The sequence below is a fragment of the Wolffia australiana genome, chromosome 11, assembly GCF_029677425.1.
Source record: "Wolffia australiana isolate 7733 chromosome 11, ASM2967742v1".
In the NCBI taxonomy this organism is placed as follows: domain Eukaryota; kingdom Viridiplantae; phylum Streptophyta; class Magnoliopsida; order Alismatales; family Araceae; genus Wolffia; species Wolffia australiana.
This window is the reverse complement of record NC_135845.1, coordinates 8,310,264-8,333,663: the sequence shown is the minus strand read 5'-3', so window position 1 is coordinate 8,333,663 and position 23,400 is coordinate 8,310,264. Positions and strand designations below refer to the sequence as shown.

Below are 23,400 nucleotides of genomic sequence, written 5' to 3'. Positions count from 1 at the left end.
GTTTTCTTGTTGAAATGTAAATCAATTATGAAATATACATATGAGGGATAAAATATGTTGATCTTATTTATCTCAGATTTAAGTATTTTATTTTTTGCACCTAAGATTTGAAATTGACATATTAAGAAAAAAAACTGGGTTAACAGCCCCCAGTTTTCCTTAAGGACTGGGTAAATTGGAGCATATGATAAATTCGAAAAAAATCTTGAAATAGATCAGCTTGTCTTGTGGAGTCAGCTAAAAATTGCAAAATTATTAACTATCCAGGAATTCCGAGAGGAATTCTGGTCAGTGTACTTAAGGAGTAGTACAAGTATAGCACACGGCGAAAATTATGTATCATGAATGATTTGAGGGAGGTTTTGAAGAGGGAATGGAGAATTATGAGATTGAGAAGATAAGGAGAGGAAGATTAAGAGATAGAGGAAGAAAAGAATTGAAGAGAATGCAGGAAAGTGGGGGGGTAGGAGATGTGGTATGCAATGTTTGATCATGGTAAATGGAGATTTAATGCAGAAGTAATTGCTGCAGTATTAATACATTTTCATGAAAGTTGATGATAGGTTACGATCTACGATGCTCATAAAAATGTTTGATGCCTAAGGAATTCATAGATTCCTTGTTTTTAGTTTATTGGCTTTTATGATCATGAATTTCTGCCAACAAATACCCAATATGCAGCAATAGAATTATGATCATTGAAACATTGAGACATATCTGTATTAATGCAATATTTAAGAACATTGTGAGTAGCAACCAATGTGGCCTTCCAGAGAACACAGTGGGATCATCATAGGTAGCAGCACCAATAAAACTAGTTGTATATTTAGTCTGGATTTGTATGTGAAAGTTGGGATCGACAGTATGATTGATCGATTATACCAATGGTTGATCATGGTAAATGGAAATTAAATGAATCAGTTATTGTTGAAGTGTTAATAGCATTCTGACATATGGACAGATATATAATTGTGGATTAGAGGGAAAAACATGGATGTACACGCACAGTTGGGCAGAAATAGCATACCATTCTGAGTCAATATTTTTTTTCCAAATTTAGTTTGATAGTTCTGCACGCCCATTTTATTAGACTACTGCTTACTGACATCAAATCGATCAGTTATAGGAAAACTTTCAGAATTTAATCCTTATTCATTTTTGAAATTATAAACAGATTATTTGGACTCTAATTAAGGATATTTTGTCATTATTGAACGTATTAGATTTCCTGGGCTTTCCATGGGATAGTGCCTGATTGGACCAGCTTTTCCACTTGATAGGTCAATTGCTTCTAATCAACAGATCTGAATTTTTTGGATTGGCCAACTGATTGTTAAACTGACCTTCTTCATTTGATCACCCAACTATAAAATTTTTTATATTCAGTCAATCTGATAGATTTAATCATTTGATCCTATCTCAACAGTACATTTCATAAAAAAATACATTTGAGATATCCAGGGATAGAGGTAGTATATCATGTGTTAGTTTATATTATTATGATTTAGTTAGTAAAAACATAGATTTTAACCTTCATCTATTTTCCATTGAATCCCGATTATTTAATCATATTCACTATAGGTTCAAGGAGAAAATCAGATAACAAAAAAATTACTCGAGATTGAATTATTCCTTACTCGTCGCTATTCTGCTCTTATTCCATCTTGAGGTCATAAGCATCTTGAAAGATAAGAAATACCGTCTTAAATTCATAACCTCTGAATTTTAGAAATTAATTTACCTACAAAATTATTTATAAGTAGTGTAAAAGCTCCCCCAAAGTTATCTTTATTTTTATAATAAATATCAGGTTTTAATAAATCAAACTTTGTAAAATATTAAATACTCTATTTAAAGACTTTATCAAAATTCCGTTGTCATAGGGTTGATATTTATTTCATATAATGAATTTTATTTAACTTCCATGACTTTTTAACTCTCCAGTCATGTTAAAGATACATCCAGAATAGTATACCCCAAAATACATTGACCAGAAATTTATAGAAATACTCAAACGGAGTCAAAATTTATAAATCACAAAATAGTTTTGGTTAAACATTTATTTTTATCTTTCCAATGACATTCGACATGTATGACGAGAACTTAGAATAATTATTTTGAAGAAAGCTAGCATAAAATTAATGTTAAAATACCGTGGAAGAAGGCCCATCATGAACCTATAGTGACTAAAAATATGCAGCCTTCTTGGCCTACATAATTTCATATCTTATTATCAAAGTCTGTCATAGTCGGTCAACTCTGATTATACATCTTCTCCTTTTTCTGTTATAAAAGGGACACCATTTTGTTGTCCCATGTTGCTCATGTTGAATTTCTTATCCTTTATATTTTACCTAAAGGTATGAACTTTACCCCCTTTAAACCCACTTCAATATATTCACTTATTTTGATATATTTGTTTCTCTTTGAATTCTTCTTTCTTTTGAGAGGTTTTACCTGTGTTTGTGGATTGCTCCACTTTTATTATGGATTCCAAGATGAAGTTACTATTTTTCAGGACTTGAAACCTTCACCCTTCTAGAATGTAACCTGTTTCAAATTGAAGGTGAAACTTTTTGATTATTTCTGCATAATGCTTGAGCCACAAAGGCATCATGCAAAATATGGTATATACTGTACACTTTTTTAGCTCTCATTGCTCCCCCCACACTTCTTCTTGTCTGCTCCGCCTCCCTTATTGGTAATTTATTTTGCTAAAACATTTGATTTAATTCCTTAGCATAACCTATTTGGATTGACTTAGTATTTCCCCAAAAAATCATAATAGATCAAGAAAGAGTTTGTCATTAATTTGGATTTTGTTTCATTCATAATATTTTGTAGATATTACGATGTAAAACGAAGCAACGATTCATCCGTTCGGTTACACCACAAGAATTGGGTGTGATGATACGCGATAATAGTAAGATGCCATCATTTAGAAATTCAACAAAGAGCACTCAGAGCTTGCCGATTAGTTCACTAGGACCAGTAATTGAAAACAAGGGAACTAGTATCGAACATGCTCCTAATGACCTCCGAATCCGCTTGAACACCGATGAGGATGGGAAAGACAATCACTGTCCGAAAGTGTCCCAGCTTCGTCATCGACGACTTAATCCAACACCTCGAATGAATGAATCTAGTCCCACAGAGAAGGTGGCTAATTCTATCTTTTAGCTCTCTGACAAGGGAATGAGATGCAGCACTGGAAAAGACAATTCACGCTGTAAAAGAAAGGGGAGAGAGATGATGACCTGTAAGCAGCGAGCTGGTTGCAGGCGACAAGTGTTGATCTTGGCAGGGAAAGGTGTGGTCATTGCATACCTCCTTTATATATTTGGATGGTTGCCCTAATAGGCCATTAGGGGAATGGTCCATAGAGAGACATTCCCCTCATGGACCAAATTAAAAAAATAAGATACCAAATAAAAACACAAACGAGGCCCAAACAGGTGGCCCATTACCTGTTCTTAAGGAAATGCATAAATAAACATATTACCAGATCGATTGTCACGCCATGTACTTGAAGATTGTGTCCTTCACTCCGGCTTGGGCGTCATGTCGCGGCTGCTGGTGAGCTTGAGCAGGAGCTTCTCGATGGTCCTCCATCATATTATATTGAAATTATGTAAAAAAAGAAGCTCTAGATATATGTCTTAATAATGTAAAACTACATAAAATTAATGATAATATACATCATTAACTTCATGCTTTAGATCATTCTCATGTTAATGGATAATATGAATGCATGTTATCAGTTTGTTTCATTAAATATATGTCTAAGTATATTTTTAGGGAAAATACCATGCCAACCACAGATGATCACCCATACTTATCAAATAAGTAGGATCATATAGTGTTATCTTTTCCCGGATAGTTCAATCAACATCTCAAATGTCCATAGAATAGTAATATTTAAAATGTGAGCTTTGAAATTAGTAATCATATTATTGTGATATCATCATGATTCACTAATCACATATTTTTGTACTTGATTATAAACATCACACATGAATAATAATGAATAAATCACATGGAGCCACATAATATCCATCAAATACTGTATATTGTTAATGCACCTTATAGTATCAGATATCAGAACTGTCAGCATCTTCAGGTTTTCTGATGTCGGACGTCGTGGAAGGCGTCGTCCGATGGGTAAATTCACTAGTTGAATGCACGTGATGCGACCGACCTAGGTGAAATGCACGTGCAAGGCCGACGAATGGGATCCACCGAGTTCCGAGCTCCGGAGCATGCGACCGGTGACGATGACAGTGACCTTCTGAACCTCGTCAGAGCGACAATGACGACTATGGCGCCGAACGGAACAATTCCGTAGGGGCTCGTACGTAACGGATGGACTCAGTTCGTAGCTAGGAAGACGCTCAAATCGTAGTTTTTTCAATGTAATTTTCTCTCACCTAATCTAACCCGAGTCAGTGGAGTGCAGTCAAAAGATATACTGAAAGAAGTAATGTAACTGATGAGCAAGGGGAACGGCGTACCTCGTTTGTGTCAGCATTCGTCGTTGTCATCTTTGTCGATGCACGGGCAATGCGGACAAGTATGGTGGAGATGTTCCGAAGATGGATAGAATATCACCGGACCGTTGGCAAGAGACGGCACAGGGGATAATGTTGGAGGGTGAAGAGAGGTAGAACAAAAGACGAGAGGATGCCGCCGTGTCACTTTAACTGGATGGGTGCGAGCATCCAGCAGTGGCGGGGGGCGTCCGGATCAATGAACACACTGAGGGAGGTAGTACTCACGGTTTGGGAGAGCAGCCCGGGGCACAACTTGAACACTGTAAGAGGCCCAGGCCATCGTTGTCTGCGTTGATCGTAGAACTCAGTCGCTGGTTCTGGCAACAAGGTTCGTGGCAACCGGCAGCAATAATTCCATCGTTGGAGTGACGGAGCGTGTTTTCTTGTATGTGTTCTCCACAGGTTCCGAGGTAAATGGCCGAACTGTGGACAGGATTTAGACACTCTCGACCTTCCAAAGGGAGAACCCAAGCTTTCTTTTGCTGGGGGGGGGGTCGTCGTGTGAGAAAAACGCACTCGAAGTGATCGTCAATGACCAGACCGCGGTGTCCAGAGGATCTCGCGACGGCCACAGTCGAGATGAATTCACACGTCGTCCCGTAATATAGCTTGGCGCGTTGACGATTCTTGATGTCTCGCCACGACGGCAGAGGTGGAAGTTACCACAATGATGGACGATAACCACTCGATGCCCCCTTCCGTAGCAGATGGCCAGAGAGATTGCACGGCGATGCTGGATAGTTTCCACCCAAGAACAACGATCTGGGAAAGTTTAAACAAACATAATCCTTTCTCCCTTTCTGGCTTCCTACTCTTCCCCTTTCTTCCTCTGCTTTCCTCTTCCTCTTCACTCTTTTCTTCTCTCGTGAGACCTGGAAGATGTGATGTAACTGCCAAACAAACAACCAGATCTCAAAGACAACGTGGTCCCATCATGGCCTTATATAGGGCCATGATGGGCCCTTACATGGGAGTTCAGAAAGGAGAGTCCTAGAAGGATCTCCCCCTTCATTAACAACACAATTAAGAAACAACGGACAAGACGATGTGCAGCGGACGACTGAAAACAGACATCAAGATGGCTGAAAACAAATAACGAAAACATGAGATACGGGCACGCGCGTGCTCTACCCGGGGTATTTAAACCCGGGTGTCTTCACGGCCGCTTTGGCGTGTCGGTCAGGCTGGACATGGACCGGTGGCGATGCTGATGACGGCGATGACGGCTCCGCTGATGATTCGTTGGCGTCGTATGGATGTGCTCCATCATTTTCTCACTGGAATGGGTTCTCTGACTCGAATACCATATTTATTGAGATCTGATAACATGCATCTTGCACTCAAATTTTTATCGTTATTAAGTGGCTTTTTATGAATGAAGAATACATTTATGATGCATGACATCATAATTATGTATGCATGTTAACATAAAAAATTACTTAAGTTCATATTTTACATGATTTTGTGCATAATTATCTATTTCAGGTATCTTCTATATTTTTAATCTCAAACGATTTATGTTTGATCCTAAATTCTTGAATTTCATGTTTCGGGAGTTTAAGTGGATGAATTAAGATGGAAGAAGAGATGATGAAGAGTTGAAGTGAAGTTGAGTCAAATCTTATAATGAACTAGTTTGATCTGATAGGTCAAACAAGGGAATTCTCCTAAATAATCTTATTCCCTAACTTTGTCAGTGTTTATATCCCCCTCTAAATGTCATTTTTTTATGAGACATGGATTTTGTTTTTTGAAAATAAAGGACATACTATCAAACGATTGGATAGTGATCCAATAACAAAGATTAACTCCTACCATTTCGACTGGAAGGGCCCACCACATGTATGACATGGGACTCTTCTTGCATGACACAGAGCAGTCAAGGCCATCACTTTTCTCTTAAAAAATATGGACGGTCACGATAGTTGATATTCTTTACTCCTATGAAAGCCTCTCTCTCCTCACAATGATTTTGATTTCTAAAACTAGAATGAGTTATCCTTGTGGATATATTTTATGTGGCTACTTGATTTTTTATGTTCCTAAGAAATTTGGACTCAATTTGGAGAAAGTATTTCAAAAAAATAACATCATATGTTGAATTTGCTCCTTTAGCACTGAAAGACACATGAAGAAGAAAACAAAAAAATCACTTTTCTTTCAGAATAACTTGGAGCCAAATCTTCAAAGTATTTGAATTATTACTCTGTTTCCCTTGTAATTCTTGATTTCCACATCTTATGAATTAAGTTTAGTTAGTCTTTAGCATAGATTTAACAAAAAATCATCACTTACCCCTTTTTGTATGTGATTTTTTGTGTTGAGTTCATCAGAAGATCTTTCTTTCAATTATTAACCAAATGTCTTGATTTTGGTGGAGTATATTTTTCTTTGCGTCATCTTTCTATGGATATCAAAATTTGGATTTTGACCCCCAAATCATAGTTTGACAACTGCATCTTTATGAAAGTCCCAGTTTTTGCCCATTGTTTTTGAGCCTATATGCATACCTATACATCTACCACCCAATTCTGACATTATATGCATTGTCAATTCGTCAACTTTGAATAGACACTCTTGAGAAATCAAAGATACTCTTCAGCAGCATTGACAAGCTCTCTATTTCCAATATTCCGCAGGAGTCACAAAGGTAATGAATTTGTCCTATGAAATGTTGTCGTATTTATGAACAAGACCTTTTTTCATTCCATATGGCATTACTCTCAAGGACCAAAACTTGCATAATTTTCTCACCTCCCAGTTGCATGCGGCGGCTAATCAATGAAAGTGGATTTTTTCCTGGAAGCCTTATATATTTGCTTGTTCAATGCCTTATCAGTTTGTATTCGGGTTTGAGGATGATGATGGTTTCATCATCATCGTCATCATCCAAGGATGACGAGTGAGGACAACATAAACATCCATCTTGGTGATATGATGCCTTTAGATGATGATGAGACCAAAACGAATAAAACATTTTAATATATAATATTAAATATTTGGTATCTCAAAGAATATTAAATGGACACGTACTCTAGTTTCTCTCTCCTCTCTTGCTCTCTCTCCTTTCTCCTCTGCTCTCTCGCTCTCCTCTGTAATCTCTCTCATCTCACAGCTCTATCCTTTCTATCCACGCTCATTCTCTCTCTTCTCTCTCTTTCTTTTGACTCCCTCAATCTCTCTCCTCTCTCTTTATCCTATATCGCTACTATTGTCACACATCGTCATCAGCATTGTCCTCGTCATTGTTTGTGTCCTGGAGACAATGATGACCCATCATCGTTAGCCCAAGCCAAAGTCGAAGGATGATGACTGTTTTGTCATCATTATTATCCTGGCACAATCAAATGACGATGATAGCTTGTCATCCTCCTGATTGCCGAAACATAATCTGTAATATTGTTTCTTCAAAAAAAAAAAACTGTAATATTGTCTAGAAACTTTCTATGTATTTTACCGTCTTAAATACTGGGATTACTTTGCAAGGTTTTCATTTGGACTTAGAACATACAATAATATTTTATGTTTTCAATTTGATAAGATGCTCAAAATATATGTTATGCATTTCTTTGTTGGTGGGTCTCAGGTTTTGGGCTCATTTGGCTATGGCTTATACCTTTACATTCTGGACTTGCTATGTCTTGCTCAAGGAGTACGAAACTGTGGCAAAGATGAGACTGCAGTTTATTGCATCAGAAAAACGACGGCCTGATCAGTTTACTGTGAGGCCCTCTATCTTTGAACCCTTGTAAAGAAGTCCACATTCTTTATTGCCTTTTTATTAGACATTATCAAAACTTTGAGCTCTAGCGCTTGTGGTGCAATTAGCCTTGTTGATTCGAGAAAAGCATCATGGAAATACTGCTTAGTTTTGTCCAATACTAAGGTAATCATTCATATTCACATCAATGTTATTTTTATTAGGTTCTCGTGAGGAATGTGCCACCTGACCCCGATGAATCTGTGAGCGAGCTTGTTGAACATTTTTTCCTGGTTAACCACCCAGAACATTATCTAACTCATCAGGTTTGTATCCCTTTGAACAGCTCTAGTTTCCTGGGTCTTTTATGTTACATCATGATGCACGATATGATGCTGCCTCATGCCTCTCTCTCCCTCTCTTCTGTCTCATGCCTCTTTCTCCCTGAAAATTAATTTTCTGCTCTTTTTGCTCCTCATAACTCTTTTAATTTGAAAAACTTATACGATGATAGTTGCTTCATGAATTTTCGTGCGTTCTATGATGGTTTAAACTGATGCTCTGTTTTTTGTATGCGGTAGGTTGTGTACAATGCAAATGATTTGGCAACAGTGGTGGAGAAGAAGAAAAAAATGCAGAATTGGCTCGACTATTATCAGATCAAATATAAACGAAAACCTTTGCACAGACCAACTTGTAAGGTTTGTAAATGGATCTTTGACAGAACTAATTAATTTTTCATCTCCACATATAAATATATCATCAGATTTTTTTCAATTATGTTTTTTTTGCATTAGCGTGCATTTGAAGGGAGTTGACATGTACCTAATAGTTCCTTCTCTTTTCAGACAGGTTGGTTTGGACTTTGTGGCCAGAGAGTTGATTCTATTGAGTATTACACATTGGAGGTTGAAAAACTGTCTAAAGAAGTGAGTACTGATCGATCTCCTCTGCTTGTGGGTTGACTCACATCATAATTTTTAGAGAAAAACAGAAATGAAAGGAGTTGTTATCATACCTCTCTCTTGTGGCAATTAATAAGTATTTTTTGTGATCTCCATGGAGATCTAACGAAAATCAAGAAAAGGATGTGGAAGATAGATGAAGGAAAAGAGAAGAAGAAGGCAAGAACTTGGAATAACCAAGGCCTCAGGAACTTCCAATCTGGAGTTATTGCCCTCACAACAGCCGGATACAGCTACTCGTGCCAAGAAACATAAACTGATCGTTCCTCTCCTCTCCTATGATGGTAGAAAGGGTTATTTATATAAATCCAAGATTTTTCAAGAATCAGTTATTCTTCCTGCCTAAGGCTCTGTCATTGACTAGGTCTGTCTCCTGGATCAGGTCTTCGGTGTTGATTCCTTCTCAGGACTATCAGTTTTGTCTAGTCTTAAGTCTCCCGTTTTTTTGTTTTATTCATTGCTTATTAAAATCAATGGGTCTTTAGTCTATAAATTAATGGATCTTTAGTCCCGAATGATGTCACCATGCTGACATTACCTGAACAATTTGGAAATTCCTTTTGTTATAGATAGGTTGAATGTGTCCATTCCAAAACTTTGTAAAATACCCAACTAGCATAGATTACCGTGATGGGATATAATTCCTGGGAAACTCTGGGGCACACTAAACTTTAAGACCTTCATTCTCCAACTGAAAAACAATCTATATTTCCATATTTTCTTGTGCAGATTTTTCAAATCATATGTATGATTATTGTCCATGTTCTTTCAACGACCAAATGTAGTCTGTTTGGTATGAAGAGATAACCGTTAGTAGAGTAATTTGTTATCTTCATGTAACAGAAATAATCTGGTATTAGTTCATTTGTGGGGAAAAACCCATTACTCAGCAAGAATCTTTTGTTTATCTTATTTTGTCGCAGGAAGTTGCAGAACGAGAAGCAATCATGAAAAACTCAAAGTATATAATGCCAGCTGCTTTTGTTTCCTTTAAAAGTAGATGGGCAGCAGCTGTATGTGCACAGACTCAACAGACAAGGAACCCTACCCGTTGGTTAACTGAGTAGGCCCCAGAGCCTCGAGATGTGTATTGGCGGAATCTCGCAATTCCATTTGTTTCTCTGACGATCAGAAGATTGATTGTGGCTGTGGCATTCTTCTTTCTCACCTTCTTCTGTATGATTCCCGTCGCTTTTGTCCAGTCTCTCGCTAACATTGAGGGAATTGAGAAGGCTCTTCCTTTCTTGAGGCCCGTCATTGAAATGTACATATCTTGCCTAGATCAAACTTTGATATTTAAACTGCAGGGACTAAAAAACTTTCTTTGTCTTGTTGTTTCAAGAAATTTTATAAAATCATTCATCCAAGGCGTTCTTCCTGGCATCGCGCTCAAGATTTTTCTCATTCTACTCCGCACAGTCCTGATGCTCATGTCCAAATTCGAAGGGCACATATCTAGATCAGCTCTAGAGAGAAGATCTGCATCAAAATACTATCTGTTTTTGCTGGTCAATGTGTTTCTGGGCAGCATAATCACTGGAACTGCATTTGAACAATTGAACACATTTATCCATCAGTCTGCAGAACAGTACGTTATAACTTGATCACACTTCTAGTACTCATAAGATTCTGAATGATAATAGGGATTGGCACTCATCAATGTCATGTCATAGAGTTAATAATAATAGAGATAGACATCTGTCCATTTCGACTGTAATCATTGATGTCGAGGATGTAGAGGATTCCAAAGGTGTTTGACAATGATTTTGATGTTGACGATGTTACCGTCAGCAGTAGCCATTGAAATTGAGGCAGCATCATAGAAGGTTGACACAGGCTGTCAACGTCAGCGGTAAGCTTAGTTATATTCTAGCTAAAAAATGTCAACATCCACTGCCTTAAATGACCATGATTTTAACCTTGAGAGGATTTTTAAACTTTGGATGGTTGGCGTTTGATGTCCATTTACATTGATTCTGTCTTTGAATTTTCAGCCGGTGGGGCAAGTCAACATGTGCCAAATCCTATTTCTGATGGAGCTTGCTTTTTTTGCTGATGCAGGATTCCAGTGACAATAGGCCAAGCTATACCCATGAAAGCAACTTTTTTCATAACTTACGTCATGGTGGACGGGTGGGCAGGGGTCGCTGGGGAGATTTTGAGGCTGAAACCGTTGATTATTTATCATCTAAAAAATGTTTTTTTGGTGAAGACTGAGAAAGACCGGGTGGAGGCTATGGATCCAGGCAGTATTGAATTCAACACTTCTGAGCCTCGTATACAGCTCTACTTTCTGCTCGGCTTGGTTTATGCAGCCATCACCCCTTTCCTCCTCCCTTTCATTCTTATCTTCTTGGGTCTGGCCTACGTTGTCTTCCGTCATCAGGTGAGCAACATTTTTTTCGCTTATCGCTCTTCTACTTCAAATAAATTAATGCACTAAGAAGTTATTAAAATCATTGTCGCTTATTAAAGTTTTTTTATCACTAAATTGGTTGTGTACTGAAAAATATGAGATAAGAGAAAAGGAATTTAATTCTAGGATCAATCCAGTCATAGTAAAATTTGATTTCCTCATGGCAATTGGAATTAATGATATGATACGCATGGTGAGGAAAGGGTATTTTCGCCAACACCAAAGGGAAAGGAGGAGGAAAACAAGGAAGAGAGAATCAGAAGTCTTACTCTGGGCTGTAAAGCCCTCAGTATTTAGACAACAGGGTTCAGGGTCAAATCGGTAAATAAAGGGAAAATAGCAGAAGAGAGTAAAATATGTCCTACAAAAGTCTTCATACTGCTACTAAAACTCATGATTGCTCTACTTTAATGAAACCATGATAAAAATCAGAATTATCAGTGTCATCTCTTCTTCTGTCCAGTTAGATTTCTAGCACTATTGTATGTGTACAGAAGATTATGTCTTAAATGAATAACGAATTTATTGTGCTCGGACATAACATGTTGGGCCAAGGCTGTATTTATAACTTGATCTTAATCATATAGAGAGGAACACCAGTGGGGTGACCTTCCCCAATTTTTTTTTCAAGGACTTTTCTTGTATGGGAAATTTAAATCTTTTTATTTCCTCTTGGTAGGTGGAATTACTATGATATCACATCCATGGTGAGGAATCAGGGCATTTTAGTAATTTGTGCTTTATTCTTCAAATTATCTCTAATGAAGATATAATGAACGATAGAGATGCTTGTTTTCTAAAAGTCCAGTCGTTGAACCGCTATTTGAATGGATGCTTGCTTTTGATGAATTTGTGATGCGATGGTAACTTCATAATTATTTCCATCATTTCTTCCCTATTCAAAGTCGTTATGTCCACAAAAAGAAACTATAATTGTCACTGAGTGAATAATTTTTTTTTTATGTATGTTACTATAATTTGTAGTATCCTGCTTGAAATGATGTTGCTTCTACTGTAATCGTCAGCAACGCCAGAGACTATTAACTTTTTCGTTCTGTGTGTTCCAAGATAGACTCATCAGCCATTCTTCAACGCCCAACAATTACGGCAAAAACTTTCCAATAAATCTTGATGCAATCTCTAAAAAGTGTTACATAAATTGTTCTTAGACTAATCAGGTTTAATTTATTCAGATGCTTTCAACTAAACATTGATAAGACCCTTAAAATTTCTTTATTCTGACTCTCCCTGGACTCACTTAAATTAATGTTTACCATCAACGATACGAGAGCGGCGCTGCATTCTGGCCCGCTGTGCATGGCAGAATCGTTTGTGCGCTCGTCATCTTCCAGCTTCTGCTAATGGGCCTGCTGAGCACGAAGCAAGCAGCTCAGTCCACGCCTTTGCTCATAGTTCTACTTGTCCTGACCATCTGGTTCCACAGATACTGCAAGAACCGCTACGAGCCTGCCTTTGTGAAGTTTCCCTTCCAGGTGCCACTCTTGACTCTTTATTTTTGTTCCATTTTTTGTATTCTGGTCTTGGTGGGAAATAGGGGAAGTCTTAGGATCTCCAACCCCTGTCTAGGGTATTTTGGCCATTTTTATATTAGTTTTTCATTTTTATATTATTTTGGCCATTTTCTGTATCAGGAGGCAAATGTGAATTGACGCCAATTTTTTAATATAAAAATGTTTTTTATTATGTTTTGGGAGGGACATTAGGCAGGAGGCGATTTTGAATCAGTATCACCTTGGCTGGGTATAATATATTATATCTAGTGTTATCACTATAATTTATTTTGAAATTGACCAGAAGGTGATGATAAGTTAGCATTAATTTAGCTGGATTGTTTTTCTTCCGTGTTTTCTTTGGATGGAACCTTGACGTGATGATGAATTAGATCCACGAGATAAAACACCAGGCATTTCGCATTCTTATTTTTTTGGGTGGGAAATTGGGCACAAAGAAATGGTGTATCAATTGTCACCTTGGCAGGGAATTCCATATTTTATTTTCTTCTCATCAAAATTTTAGGATGGGAAATTGAGTAGTAAGACGACGAATCGACATATAATTTCATTCAATTTTTTGGGTGAGCAATGGACGATGAATCTATCAGCTTCACCTCACTGTTTATTTCATTTCATTTTATTTTGTTCTATGCTCGCTAGGCAGTGATGACTCAATCTCCTTAATCTCGGCTGAGTTTATTTCATTTTTATTCTATTTTGATAAAAATTTCAAATCGAGTCTGATGAATCAATCCACCTCATGACAACTGGATAATTAATCTTATTTTATTCTATTTTCATAATATTTTCGTATCGAAAACTGGACATGAGCTTCATCTAGTGGCCGGGTTTCCTTTAATTTTATTCAAAATTAATTTAATTCAATTATTCTTTTCATGGTGAATTGAGCAGGAGGCAATGATGAAAGACACACTGGAGACAGCAAGGGAGCCTGGGCTAGATCTGAAGAGCTATCTATGCGGCGCCTACGTTCATCCGGTGTTTAATGGCGGAAACGGCGATGAGGTTGACGTTGAGGTCCAGGATAGTGAGGGCGGTTGCGGGACGTCAAAGGCGGGGGGAAGCCCTACGTTGGTGGCCACCAAGCGCCGGTCGAGGGGGAACACCCCTGTTGCAAGTATGCACAGTGGTTCCTTGCCTCCCCATTCTCTTAGGCCATGACATTGACTTTGAATACCCAGTGAAATCATAGATGTTTTTTAGAGATAGAGATTGAGAGATTTTTGAATAGAGAGCTTGAGAGAGGGAGGATTCTTGCAGAGGGAAAGGGAGAGAGTAATAGAGAGAGATAAATAGAGATAATTATAGAGAGCTTGAGAGAGGGAGGATTCTTGCAGAGGGAAAGGGAGAGAGTAATAGAGAGAGATAAATAGAGATAATTATAGAGAGCTTGAGAGAGGGAGGATTCTTGCAGAGGGAAAGGGAGAGGGAGGAAAAAGAAAAAAGGGAGAGGGAGAGAATAATAGAGAGAGATAAATAGAGATAATTAAACAGAGTGAGTTTGGTATCTTATGTTTTCGGAAGCTTTGCAAGAGCCATGAGTGGAAGAGAGAATGAGATCAGGGAATGACCGTTTCAGCCTTGAAACCAGTTTTCGGCAAAAACCTTAACCTGCGCCTAAACTTAGTTATGGTCTTGGCTAGGTCAGAGATCAGTTTTTTGTTCGTTAACCTATTATTATCTGATAAATTCAAAGTTATCTGATAAAAACAAATTCACAGTTAAAACTAAAGTCATACATCAGTGAAAAGCGGGAAAAAAAAAATTTATAGGCAAATATAGCATTTTTGTCATGGATTAACTACAAAAATCAAAGACAACTAGATATGGTTCCTGGACTTTGGGCCCCAAGAAAACTAGCAAGATAGCAAGATGGGGTGGGATTGTTTACAATATTTCATCATAAACCGCAAATGACGACATCTGGATCTAGATAACTGTATTTATTTTATAATATATATTTGCACTAATCTTTATATCATTATATGTAGTTATATTTCATGTAAAGGTGTAAGTATGCATATTGATTATTTATTCATCTTGGGGATCAAATCTCAACTTTTGCAATTATGAAGTTTTCTTCTCTTCAGCTTTCGGTCCAATTTTTGATTCAGCCTAAACCAAGAAATATGGTGTCACTAATTAGATTAATAGTCTTGTATAACGACAGTAATAGTTTAATTCAATGATTAATACTGAATCTTTGAATCAAACCTCGGGGTAATTCTTCCTTGACAAGCGCTCATATCCGCAGAATATGAGAGATGGAATTGTTGATCACAAGGCAGGCAATGATGCCACGTCTTAGAATACCACTTTATATTAATTAAATAAAATATTGAACCATGATTTACAAATTCTAACATTGGAGTAAGTACACATCTAACCTCAGCTCTTCTGGTGAACAGCAACAAGGTGGATGTCCATGTCTTTAAGCATTACCGTCCGGCCGCAGGCATCACATGGCGCAGTTCTTGACCCACAGATGCTCTCATGTTCACAGAGCCCCCTCAATCTATCTCTCGCATCTGCCGCCACCCTTCCCGCCGCCACTGCCCCGCTGCAGAACCGGCAAGTTATCAGCCTTAGCGGGCATTCCGCAGCGCGATGTCGCTCCTGCCAACAGCAAAAAACCACTCATCAAAATTAAACCATTGGGCCACCATCAAAATTAAACGATTTTTTCGTCCCAGGACAAAAAAATTGTCCCATCCGAGGTTAGGGACGAATTTCGGGATGAAAATTCGTCGGAGGGACCACCGGACGGGACGGTTTTTGTCCCGTGGGGCGAAAAAACCGTCCGTCTGGAGGTCTCGGAACATCCGTCCGTCCATTTTACAATGGATGGACGGATGTGGACAAAAAACCGCCGGATTCACGTCCGACGGTTGAGATCTCGCCACATGGCCTCGCTATGACAATTTGCATCAAGGTCCCTGTATCTCAGAATTAATTGTACATATATCCATTTGCATTCTTTCTCCTCCATATTTCCCTTAAAAAATTTATAAAAAGCTATCTTAATATATTAAAAATATAAAATGGGTTTTTTTCGTCCGGGATAAATTCTGGGACAAAAATTCATCCCGGGAGGACTGGACGGGATGAAAAACCATCCCGTCCTTCGTCCCTGAACTTACTCTGGACGTCGGACGGGACGAAATTTGTCCCATCCCGTCCATCGCCCACGTCCAGGACGATCTGGAACTATAACCATCATCTCCATGAAAGACTGAAACTTAGCCTACTCACCATCTCCTCCTTGTTGAACACGGCACCGCAGGGGCAGTGGATGGGCCGGTGGAACACGTCCGCGTGCTTCTGCAGCTGCTCCTTTCGCAGCCCCTTTCCGCACTCGTCACAATGGACGTGGGCTTTGGCCTCTTCCTTCCTGAGCACGGCCCCGCAGCCCTCATGACCACATAGCACATTGTGCCTCGCGCAGAAGGCCTCATGGACAATGAGGCTATGTTCCAAGACACAGCGACCACAATTCCTGCACCTGGCCTTCGGCTCATCTTCCATGATATTCTCTGACCTTCTCTTCTCCTTTAGGGAGACGCAGATCTTGTATTGGGTTTGTCCTCTGTAGCCGTAAACGCCGATGCTGTAAGAACCGGAAACGCCACCGGCCAGTGTCAGGGTCTTGGCTCCGACATCGTGGCAAGACCATTCGTGTTCGAGCTCTGTCGGGAAGACGACCGGGTGCCTGGATACAAATAAATCTGTGTCTGCCCCGTCTTTTGCATCTACCTCCATACTCACCTCGATATTTGCATCTCCGAGAGCATGTTCGGCCAAGTAGAACTTGTAGTAATTGAATCTGCCCTCATCCACGGTGCCGATGACGGCCTTCCCAATCTCCAGTGGGGTCAACAATGATAATTTCTCCTCCGGTTGAATGATATCGACCTCCATATCTGTGTCTATGACTGAGACGCAGGGAGATGGCTTCAGTTCTAGAACCCTGAGCTTGAAGGTGAAGCCCCCGTGGATGATGGCAATGACATCTCCTTGAGAAAGAGTTGTGTGCTGGCGTAGGGCAGTTTCGAGAACTGCCTTGTGGTACGGCAGATCGGAGAAACCGCTGTCCTCCTGCTGAAGCTTGGCATAGCTTCCCTTGGGGAGGCTCACATACTTCACTTCCACGAGGGGGATCTCGACCTCATCTCCATGGAAGAGGTTAGTCCAGGTGTGAGGGGGGAGCTCCACAAACCCTTCCATGGCGGTGAATTCCAGAACACCGGAGTGTGTGGTTGATGGCGACCCATCAGACCTTGAGAGACGGAAGCACATTGGGCCTTTGTCCAAAGCTCCCTGGGAGGAGAGCTCGGAGAAACAAGATGGCGGGAGCTTGATCTTGTCTCCATTGCCATTATATTGTAACACTTTTAGGGTCTGAGAGAAGATGACACCATCTCCTATTAGGAGGTTCTCTTTCAGCTCTTGCTCTGCCTGCAATTAAATTATATTCATGAGGATACCATAACTGATGATGAAAAAATATAGATAACAAATGGGCAGCGCACGACAAACTTGATTGTTTTTGCACATTGTTCGTTGTAAGTTGTCGGCACTAAAAGTGGGACGATTCATTTGTTGGAGAAACCTGCTTTAAAAGCTAGTTTAAAATTTGAGATTCAAATCGCTGGATTTACTTGTGAAACCTGGGCATTTTAACAGCGAATGAAATATAGCCTAAGGTGCATATAGTGTAACTAGAGCCAATATGACTAATGTTTGACTATAATAATAAGTACTAACGGAAAAATATGTTCCAAACACAGCTTGCTTTGTTGGTGTCTAAAATTCAAAACAAGAACAATCTAGCAGACGGAAAGAAAGCAGCAAAGATGAGGTCAAAAGGGTAAATGCTAGGAAGTTAGAGAAAAAACGTAGCAGAGGCAGGAGCTTAAGGTAGCCACATAACTATCAATATCTCAAATTAAACCCATAAATTGGCGAAATCTAAAGTTTCGTTTACAAAGAAATAACAGAAAATAGTTTGAACCTCCAACAAAATGTGCAATTCTATCGCCAAAGAGGGGTATGTATCATAAGGGCCCACAACTCTTGTGCTTCTATGAATAAATGCACGATGTTGTTTGTGATAAATATTATTGTATTTGTATTTCTCGAACCAATTCGCTCACACCAAACTTTAGGAGTCCCGCATAGGAATTCCGGAAGAGTCGAGTTCTGAAAACTAAATTTGAGGCAGTTTGAATAGTACGATACGCAGATTTTACAACAGTTTTTTGTCTGCACATACTATGGAGAAGTGGGTCCATTAGGGACACTTTCTCCAAGAAAACAGGTGTAAAAATTACTTGTCTTCCTTAAATGTTTTTATTCTTCAATCAAGGACCTGTATCAAATTGTTAATAATGGTGTCTGTTACCGCACACATCGGTTAACTAGAAAAATGGTGTCTGTTACCGAACATAAAGCTCGAACGTGTGGAAAATCAAGCAAAATTGGAAAAAGGGAGAATCATTCCACGTCTATTTTTTGTCCGCAGTCCACATATTCAAATTAATGGGAGGTGCGGGCCATTAGGGAAATTCTCTCCCAGAAAATCGGTCCAAAGTTACACAAATCTTCGTCTGATGACTTCATTATTCACCGAGGATCTGTATCAAGTATAATTTCTCTAAGCATCGAATTGGCATTAAAATGTAGTACGTCAAAATACGTAAAGCAAGAAAGAGGGAAACATACATCTAATAGATCATATATTGTATCCATTCGGCCCAATTTCTAAACTTTGTAAATCGTGTACACAGATTTCCACGGTGTTTTCCCTTCTCAAGGAAACCCACAAACTCAAAGGAGACGGAGAACAAAAAAATTGAAGAGAAACATAAAAAAAGACATTAAAAAGACATTAAAAAGACAAGATTCTGCAGGAAAGAGTACGATAAACAAGATAGCAAGAGGAGTAACCAAAAGAATTGAAAATTGGGTTCCTGGAACGGGGAAAATCGTACCAATTCTTGTGCCCTGGCGGCATCAAGGCGGGATGCTCGTTGAGCGGCTTCCAGAGCATCCCGGCGGCCGGCGGCCTCTGCCTTGGCTCTCCGCTCCCTCTCTTGCCGCAGCTTTGCCCGTTCCTTCCTCTCCCTTTGCTCTCTCTCAAGCTTCTGCCTTGCCATCCGCAGTTCAAAATCCATCTCTCTCTCTCTCTCTCTCTCTCTCTCTCTAGCTCTTTCTCTCTCTTGTTCTTCTTCTTCTTCTCCAAGTTTTCTCCAACGGAGCTTTCATCGGTATTTATAGCGACTGCGTTTGGCCATTAAGTACAAAATTATGATAATGCCACCATAAGATTTATTATCCAATAAGCTGTTGCCACGTCAGTTCATTTACATTTTGTGCACTGTTGTCTGGAATCTTCCACTTGCTGACGTCATCTATGCTTCTGTAATCTTCTTGCTGATGTCATCTGAATAAAAATTAAATTGCATTCTTTCAACGGGATGACGGACGGATGACGAGTCACGGTAATGGATGGACGAGATGGGTCTGAATAGCCATCTGTTCAGTTGTTTGTGCATCGGTTTGCATCTCGTCCTTACCGTCATCCGTCAGCATTTCGTCATCGTCACTATTCGGTCTGTCAGTTTGATGGAGCAGGAGATCCCCCTCCATCAAGAACGGCACCGAAGCCAACGCCGTTGCCAGTGACACTGCTCATGAGGTCCGCGCATTCCACCTCTCGTAAGTTTCAGGCCATATCCCCGCGCATGACACCTTTCTTTTCTTTTTGAACCTCTGTTTTCAACTTTTTTATTTTTCTGTTTTAAAGGGGGACTCCTATGTCTAATGGGCCCCTCTTGTGGACCTCTATTAAGGGGCCCATTACCATTCCCCATGTAAGGGATGGAGTGGGCGCCCTAGCAACCCAGTCAAAGTCAAGGTTTTATTTTGAAATGAGGGACCCACCACTCCATGCTCGTGAGAGAGAGAGAGAAGGAGAAGAGGAGGAAGAGGAGGAAGAAGGGGAGAAGGGGGAACTGGCCAGCGTCGCCTGCCGCCCCGCGCTGCGCCGAGCGGCCTGCACCGCCCCGAGACCGCTGCCGCGCGCCGGCTCAGAGACCCCCACCCCACGCCGGCTCTGAGACCGCCGCCCCGCGCCGGCTTTGAGACTGTCGCCCCGTGCCGGCTCTGAGACCGCCGCCCTGCGCCGGCTCTGAGACAGCCGCCCTGCGCCGGCTCTGAGACAGCCGCCCCGAGGCCGCTGTCCCGCACCGCCCCGTGGCCGCCACCCCGCACGGGCCCTAAGGCCGTCGCCCCGCACCGCCCGCAGCGTTGCCGCTCTGCCACCACCCGCAGCGCTGTCGCTCTGCGCCCGCGGCGCTGCCGCTCTGTCGCCTGCGGCGCTGCCACTCTGCCGCCCGCGCCGCTGCAGTGCCGCCGTCGCACCGCCGCCCGCACCGCCGTCTGCGCCACCGTCCGTGCCACCTTCCTGCGTCGCCGCCGCCCACGACATTGTGCCCATCCCAGGCACGACTCCGCCAAATCTACCCGCACCGGGTACTGCACCGACGGATATTTCGACAATCGGACAATGCGACCGAAGAGGTATCTCGCTCCCCTAGCTCGCCGAACTAATTTATCTTTTTTCATATATCTTGCGATTGCACTCTACTGCGCTCGGGATAGAATAGGTGAGAGGACAAACGGACACGAGAGAATCTACCAAGCGTCTTCCCTAGCACGGGCCAAGCCCGTCCGTTACGTGAGAGCCCCGATGGACTCAGTCTGTTTGGCGCCATAGACATCGTCATCGCTCCGACGAGGGACAGGAGGTTATCGTCACTGTCATTGGTCGCTCGTCACGGAGCCCAGAGCTTGGCGAACCCCATGAGTCGGGGCTTGCACATACATCCGCCTAGGAGTCTTTGCATCACGTAGTCGTGTCTCCATAGATCCATACCCGACGGACGATGTCTTCGACGACGTCTGCTATCACCTCGGTGGCCAAACATCGTCTCGATACCCTCGGGACAACATCACCGACGTTGTTCTAAATCACAGTTACCTCTAGAATTTATGTGCCCATTCATGAACTGGCCCAAGTTTGCTTTTGGAATCATCAACTTGCTGATGAAGGACATGTGATGAATGATGGTTATAGACGAAGGAGATGGAACTGAGTTGGTTCGTCAGTCCATATTTCGTCTTGACTGTCATCCTTCAGCTTTTCATCCTTGTCGCCATTCCGTCATGGAAATGACAGAAACAAGTCCCCCCCCTCTTTCAAGCTCTCTCTCTCTCTCTCTCTCTCTCTCTCTATCTTCTCTCACGTATCCACCACAGTTTGAAATCCATATCTCTCTCTTTAGTTTTTATTTTTCTTCTCCAAGTTTACTCCAATTGAGCTTCCTCTCTACATACAATAACCATGTTCGGTTTTATAAATAATGCCACGGAAAGATATGCTGTCCAATAAGCTTTTGCCACATTAGATACATCTACAAATTATGTGCCCCTTCATCCACCGCCATTCGGGTATAGATTGTCCATTGGCATTCATTGCCAATCAGCATCCTCAAACTGAATGTGGATGGTACGGCCAAAGGGAACCTGAGGCCATCCAGAGGGGGCGGTATTCTCCATGACCTTACAGGGAGCATTCTCTTTGCTTTTTCATATTTATTTGGTATTCAAACTAATACGATAGCCGAGGCTATGGCGATATGTGATGGTTTACTCCTTTGCGACGAACGAAAGCTTAACAATATCATAGTAGAATCAGACTCATAGATCTTAGTTGACATGCTTCATACAGGTTTAAGCTCTCAGTGGTGACTGTTGGGTTCTAGAGGCCTTCACATGGATGAATAAATCAAAATGATTTACAACGGAAGACTTGAATGAATTGGACGACATCAACAAAAACATTATATGAAGTACCTTTCCATAGATTGCATCCATGATTTCTTGGATCCCGGAGTGAGACGAGTTGAGCTGCTCACGTGTGCAACCTCTAGACGTATCCATGCGATCCTCGGCACGTCGAATCTCCTCCTACTCCTTGATGAGCCCCATTCTACCTCCACCGTTGTCGTTATGTCGTTCCGATCACATCGGGCATAGAGAGGGGGTGTGGGGAGAGTGGAGAAGAAGGGAAGCCCCTAAACAATTCTGGCCTGGGTGAATTTCGTTCAGGGCCTTCCCCTATTTATACTAAGTGGGTATTTTTCAATAAAACCCCAAAAACTTAAGTATATCTTCCGCCGTCCAAAAGACCATTTGCGTGTGACCTTCTGGGCCCATGTATCAGTCTAGTTAATGACTCCAGCGGCCCAATAACCTTTATTGGTCTTCCAAATTAATTAACTATATCTTCATATATATTAATCAATGTCGGATCCACTTAGGCGCTCCTTGGATGACTTAGGGTATGGTCAACTATCAAACCCTAATCAGTCATCCAAGTTAGTACTAATGCATCAGAGTAAGAACTCTTCTCCGATATTTCACTGCCTTAGCCAAGGACTTCATCGCATCATCTTCTTTGAGCTGTCACCTCTTATACCGAGGGTGGACAATCCCATCTTGACTACTCAATCCTCTTCGTGAACTTTTTGATGTACCCGAACTAAGACCGTTTAGAATCCCATGATTAGAGACTCGTTGGCCGTAGCCAAAGTACAACCGTCCGTCCACAAGACGTCTTTGGTGTCTCAGGTCTAAGGACCACTTGCACAACCGTGATGTGAATCAGCCTGATTGACATTTCGGTATAATACCATTCAGGGATTCGTACGGATCAATTCAGTGAACTCTTTCTACTAAAGAGCACCCACTATCTATCCTTAGTTTCTCCACACTAATGGCTACGAGACCGGCCATACTCATCATATGAGTGATGCTGGATAGTGCTACTCTATCCGGTTACTTTGATGTCCTTCTCACGTATCCTTTGAATAGGAATGTTTAGAACACATGCTTAAAGGCTAGTGATCTCCGTATTGTGATCTCATCACAATTTACTAAGTTAGATCATGTATTCATGAACTTCATTACAAGCATCACACGTGCATTATAATGAATATGTTGTATTAATGAATATGGAACCAAATGGTTGATGCTTTCACCAATCATGTGTCTAGTTTCAAAATTTCACCCTTATTTCATCTTGGCAAGATATTCACTCATCACAAATAAATACTCAATTGGCCAATCATAAGGCATTGGACATTGGGAATAAGGAATCACTGCATCAGCA

General features: G+C 40.8%; 2 protein-coding genes and 1 long non-coding RNA gene across 3 annotated transcripts; 1 reads left to right on the top strand and 2 right to left on the bottom strand.

The window, feature by feature from the left end:
• Positions 1–2,921: 2,921 nt before the first annotated feature.
• LOC144709579 (uncharacterized) lies at positions 2,922–3,470 on the bottom strand. The gene is made up of 2 exons (XR_013583065.1): positions 3,258–3,470; positions 2,922–3,184 (listed from the first exon to the last, which is right to left on the bottom strand). It is a non-coding gene; the product is annotated as an uncharacterized LOC144709579 (long non-coding RNA).
• A 4,670-nt stretch (positions 3,471–8,140) lies between these two features.
• LOC144709396 (hyperosmolality-gated Ca2+ permeable channel 1.2-like) lies at positions 8,141–14,475 on the top strand. The gene is given in 9 exon segments (XM_078582944.1): positions 8,141–8,272; positions 8,475–8,576; positions 8,832–8,951; positions 9,099–9,179; positions 10,139–10,479; positions 10,558–10,803; positions 11,277–11,603; positions 12,893–13,124; positions 14,058–14,475. Coding segments are annotated over 9 exon segments (1,836 nt in total). The 5' UTR covers positions 8,141–8,155; the 3' UTR covers positions 14,328–14,475.
• A 993-nt stretch (positions 14,476–15,468) lies between these two features.
• LOC144709569 (Ubiquitin fusion degradation UFD1 family protein) lies at positions 15,469–19,417 on the bottom strand. The gene is made up of 3 exons (XM_078583146.1): positions 19,157–19,417; positions 16,419–17,621; positions 15,469–15,782 (listed from the first exon to the last, which is right to left on the bottom strand). Exons 1-3 carry the CDS (start codon positions 19,337–19,339, stop codon positions 15,555–15,557), a joined length of 1,614 nt encoding a protein of 537 aa, XP_078439272.1. The 5' UTR covers positions 19,340–19,417; the 3' UTR covers positions 15,469–15,554.
• Positions 19,418–23,400: the final 3,983 nt, after the last annotated feature.

Bases quoted from the DNA above. Each gene is read 5' to 3' on its own strand.
- LOC144709569 (XM_078583146.1), bottom strand. From the start codon at position 19,339: ATGGATTTTGAACTGCGGATGGCAAGGCAGAAGCTTGAGAGAGAGCAA. The intron at 17,622-19,156 runs GTACGATTTTCC...ATTTAATTGCAG, and splicing joins CCGCCAGGGCACAAGAATTG to GCAGAGCAAGAGCTGAAAGA. The intron at 15,783-16,418 runs GTGAGTAGGCTA...TGCTGTTGGCAG, and splicing joins TGTTCAACAAGGAGGAGATG to GAGCGACATCGCGCTGCGGA.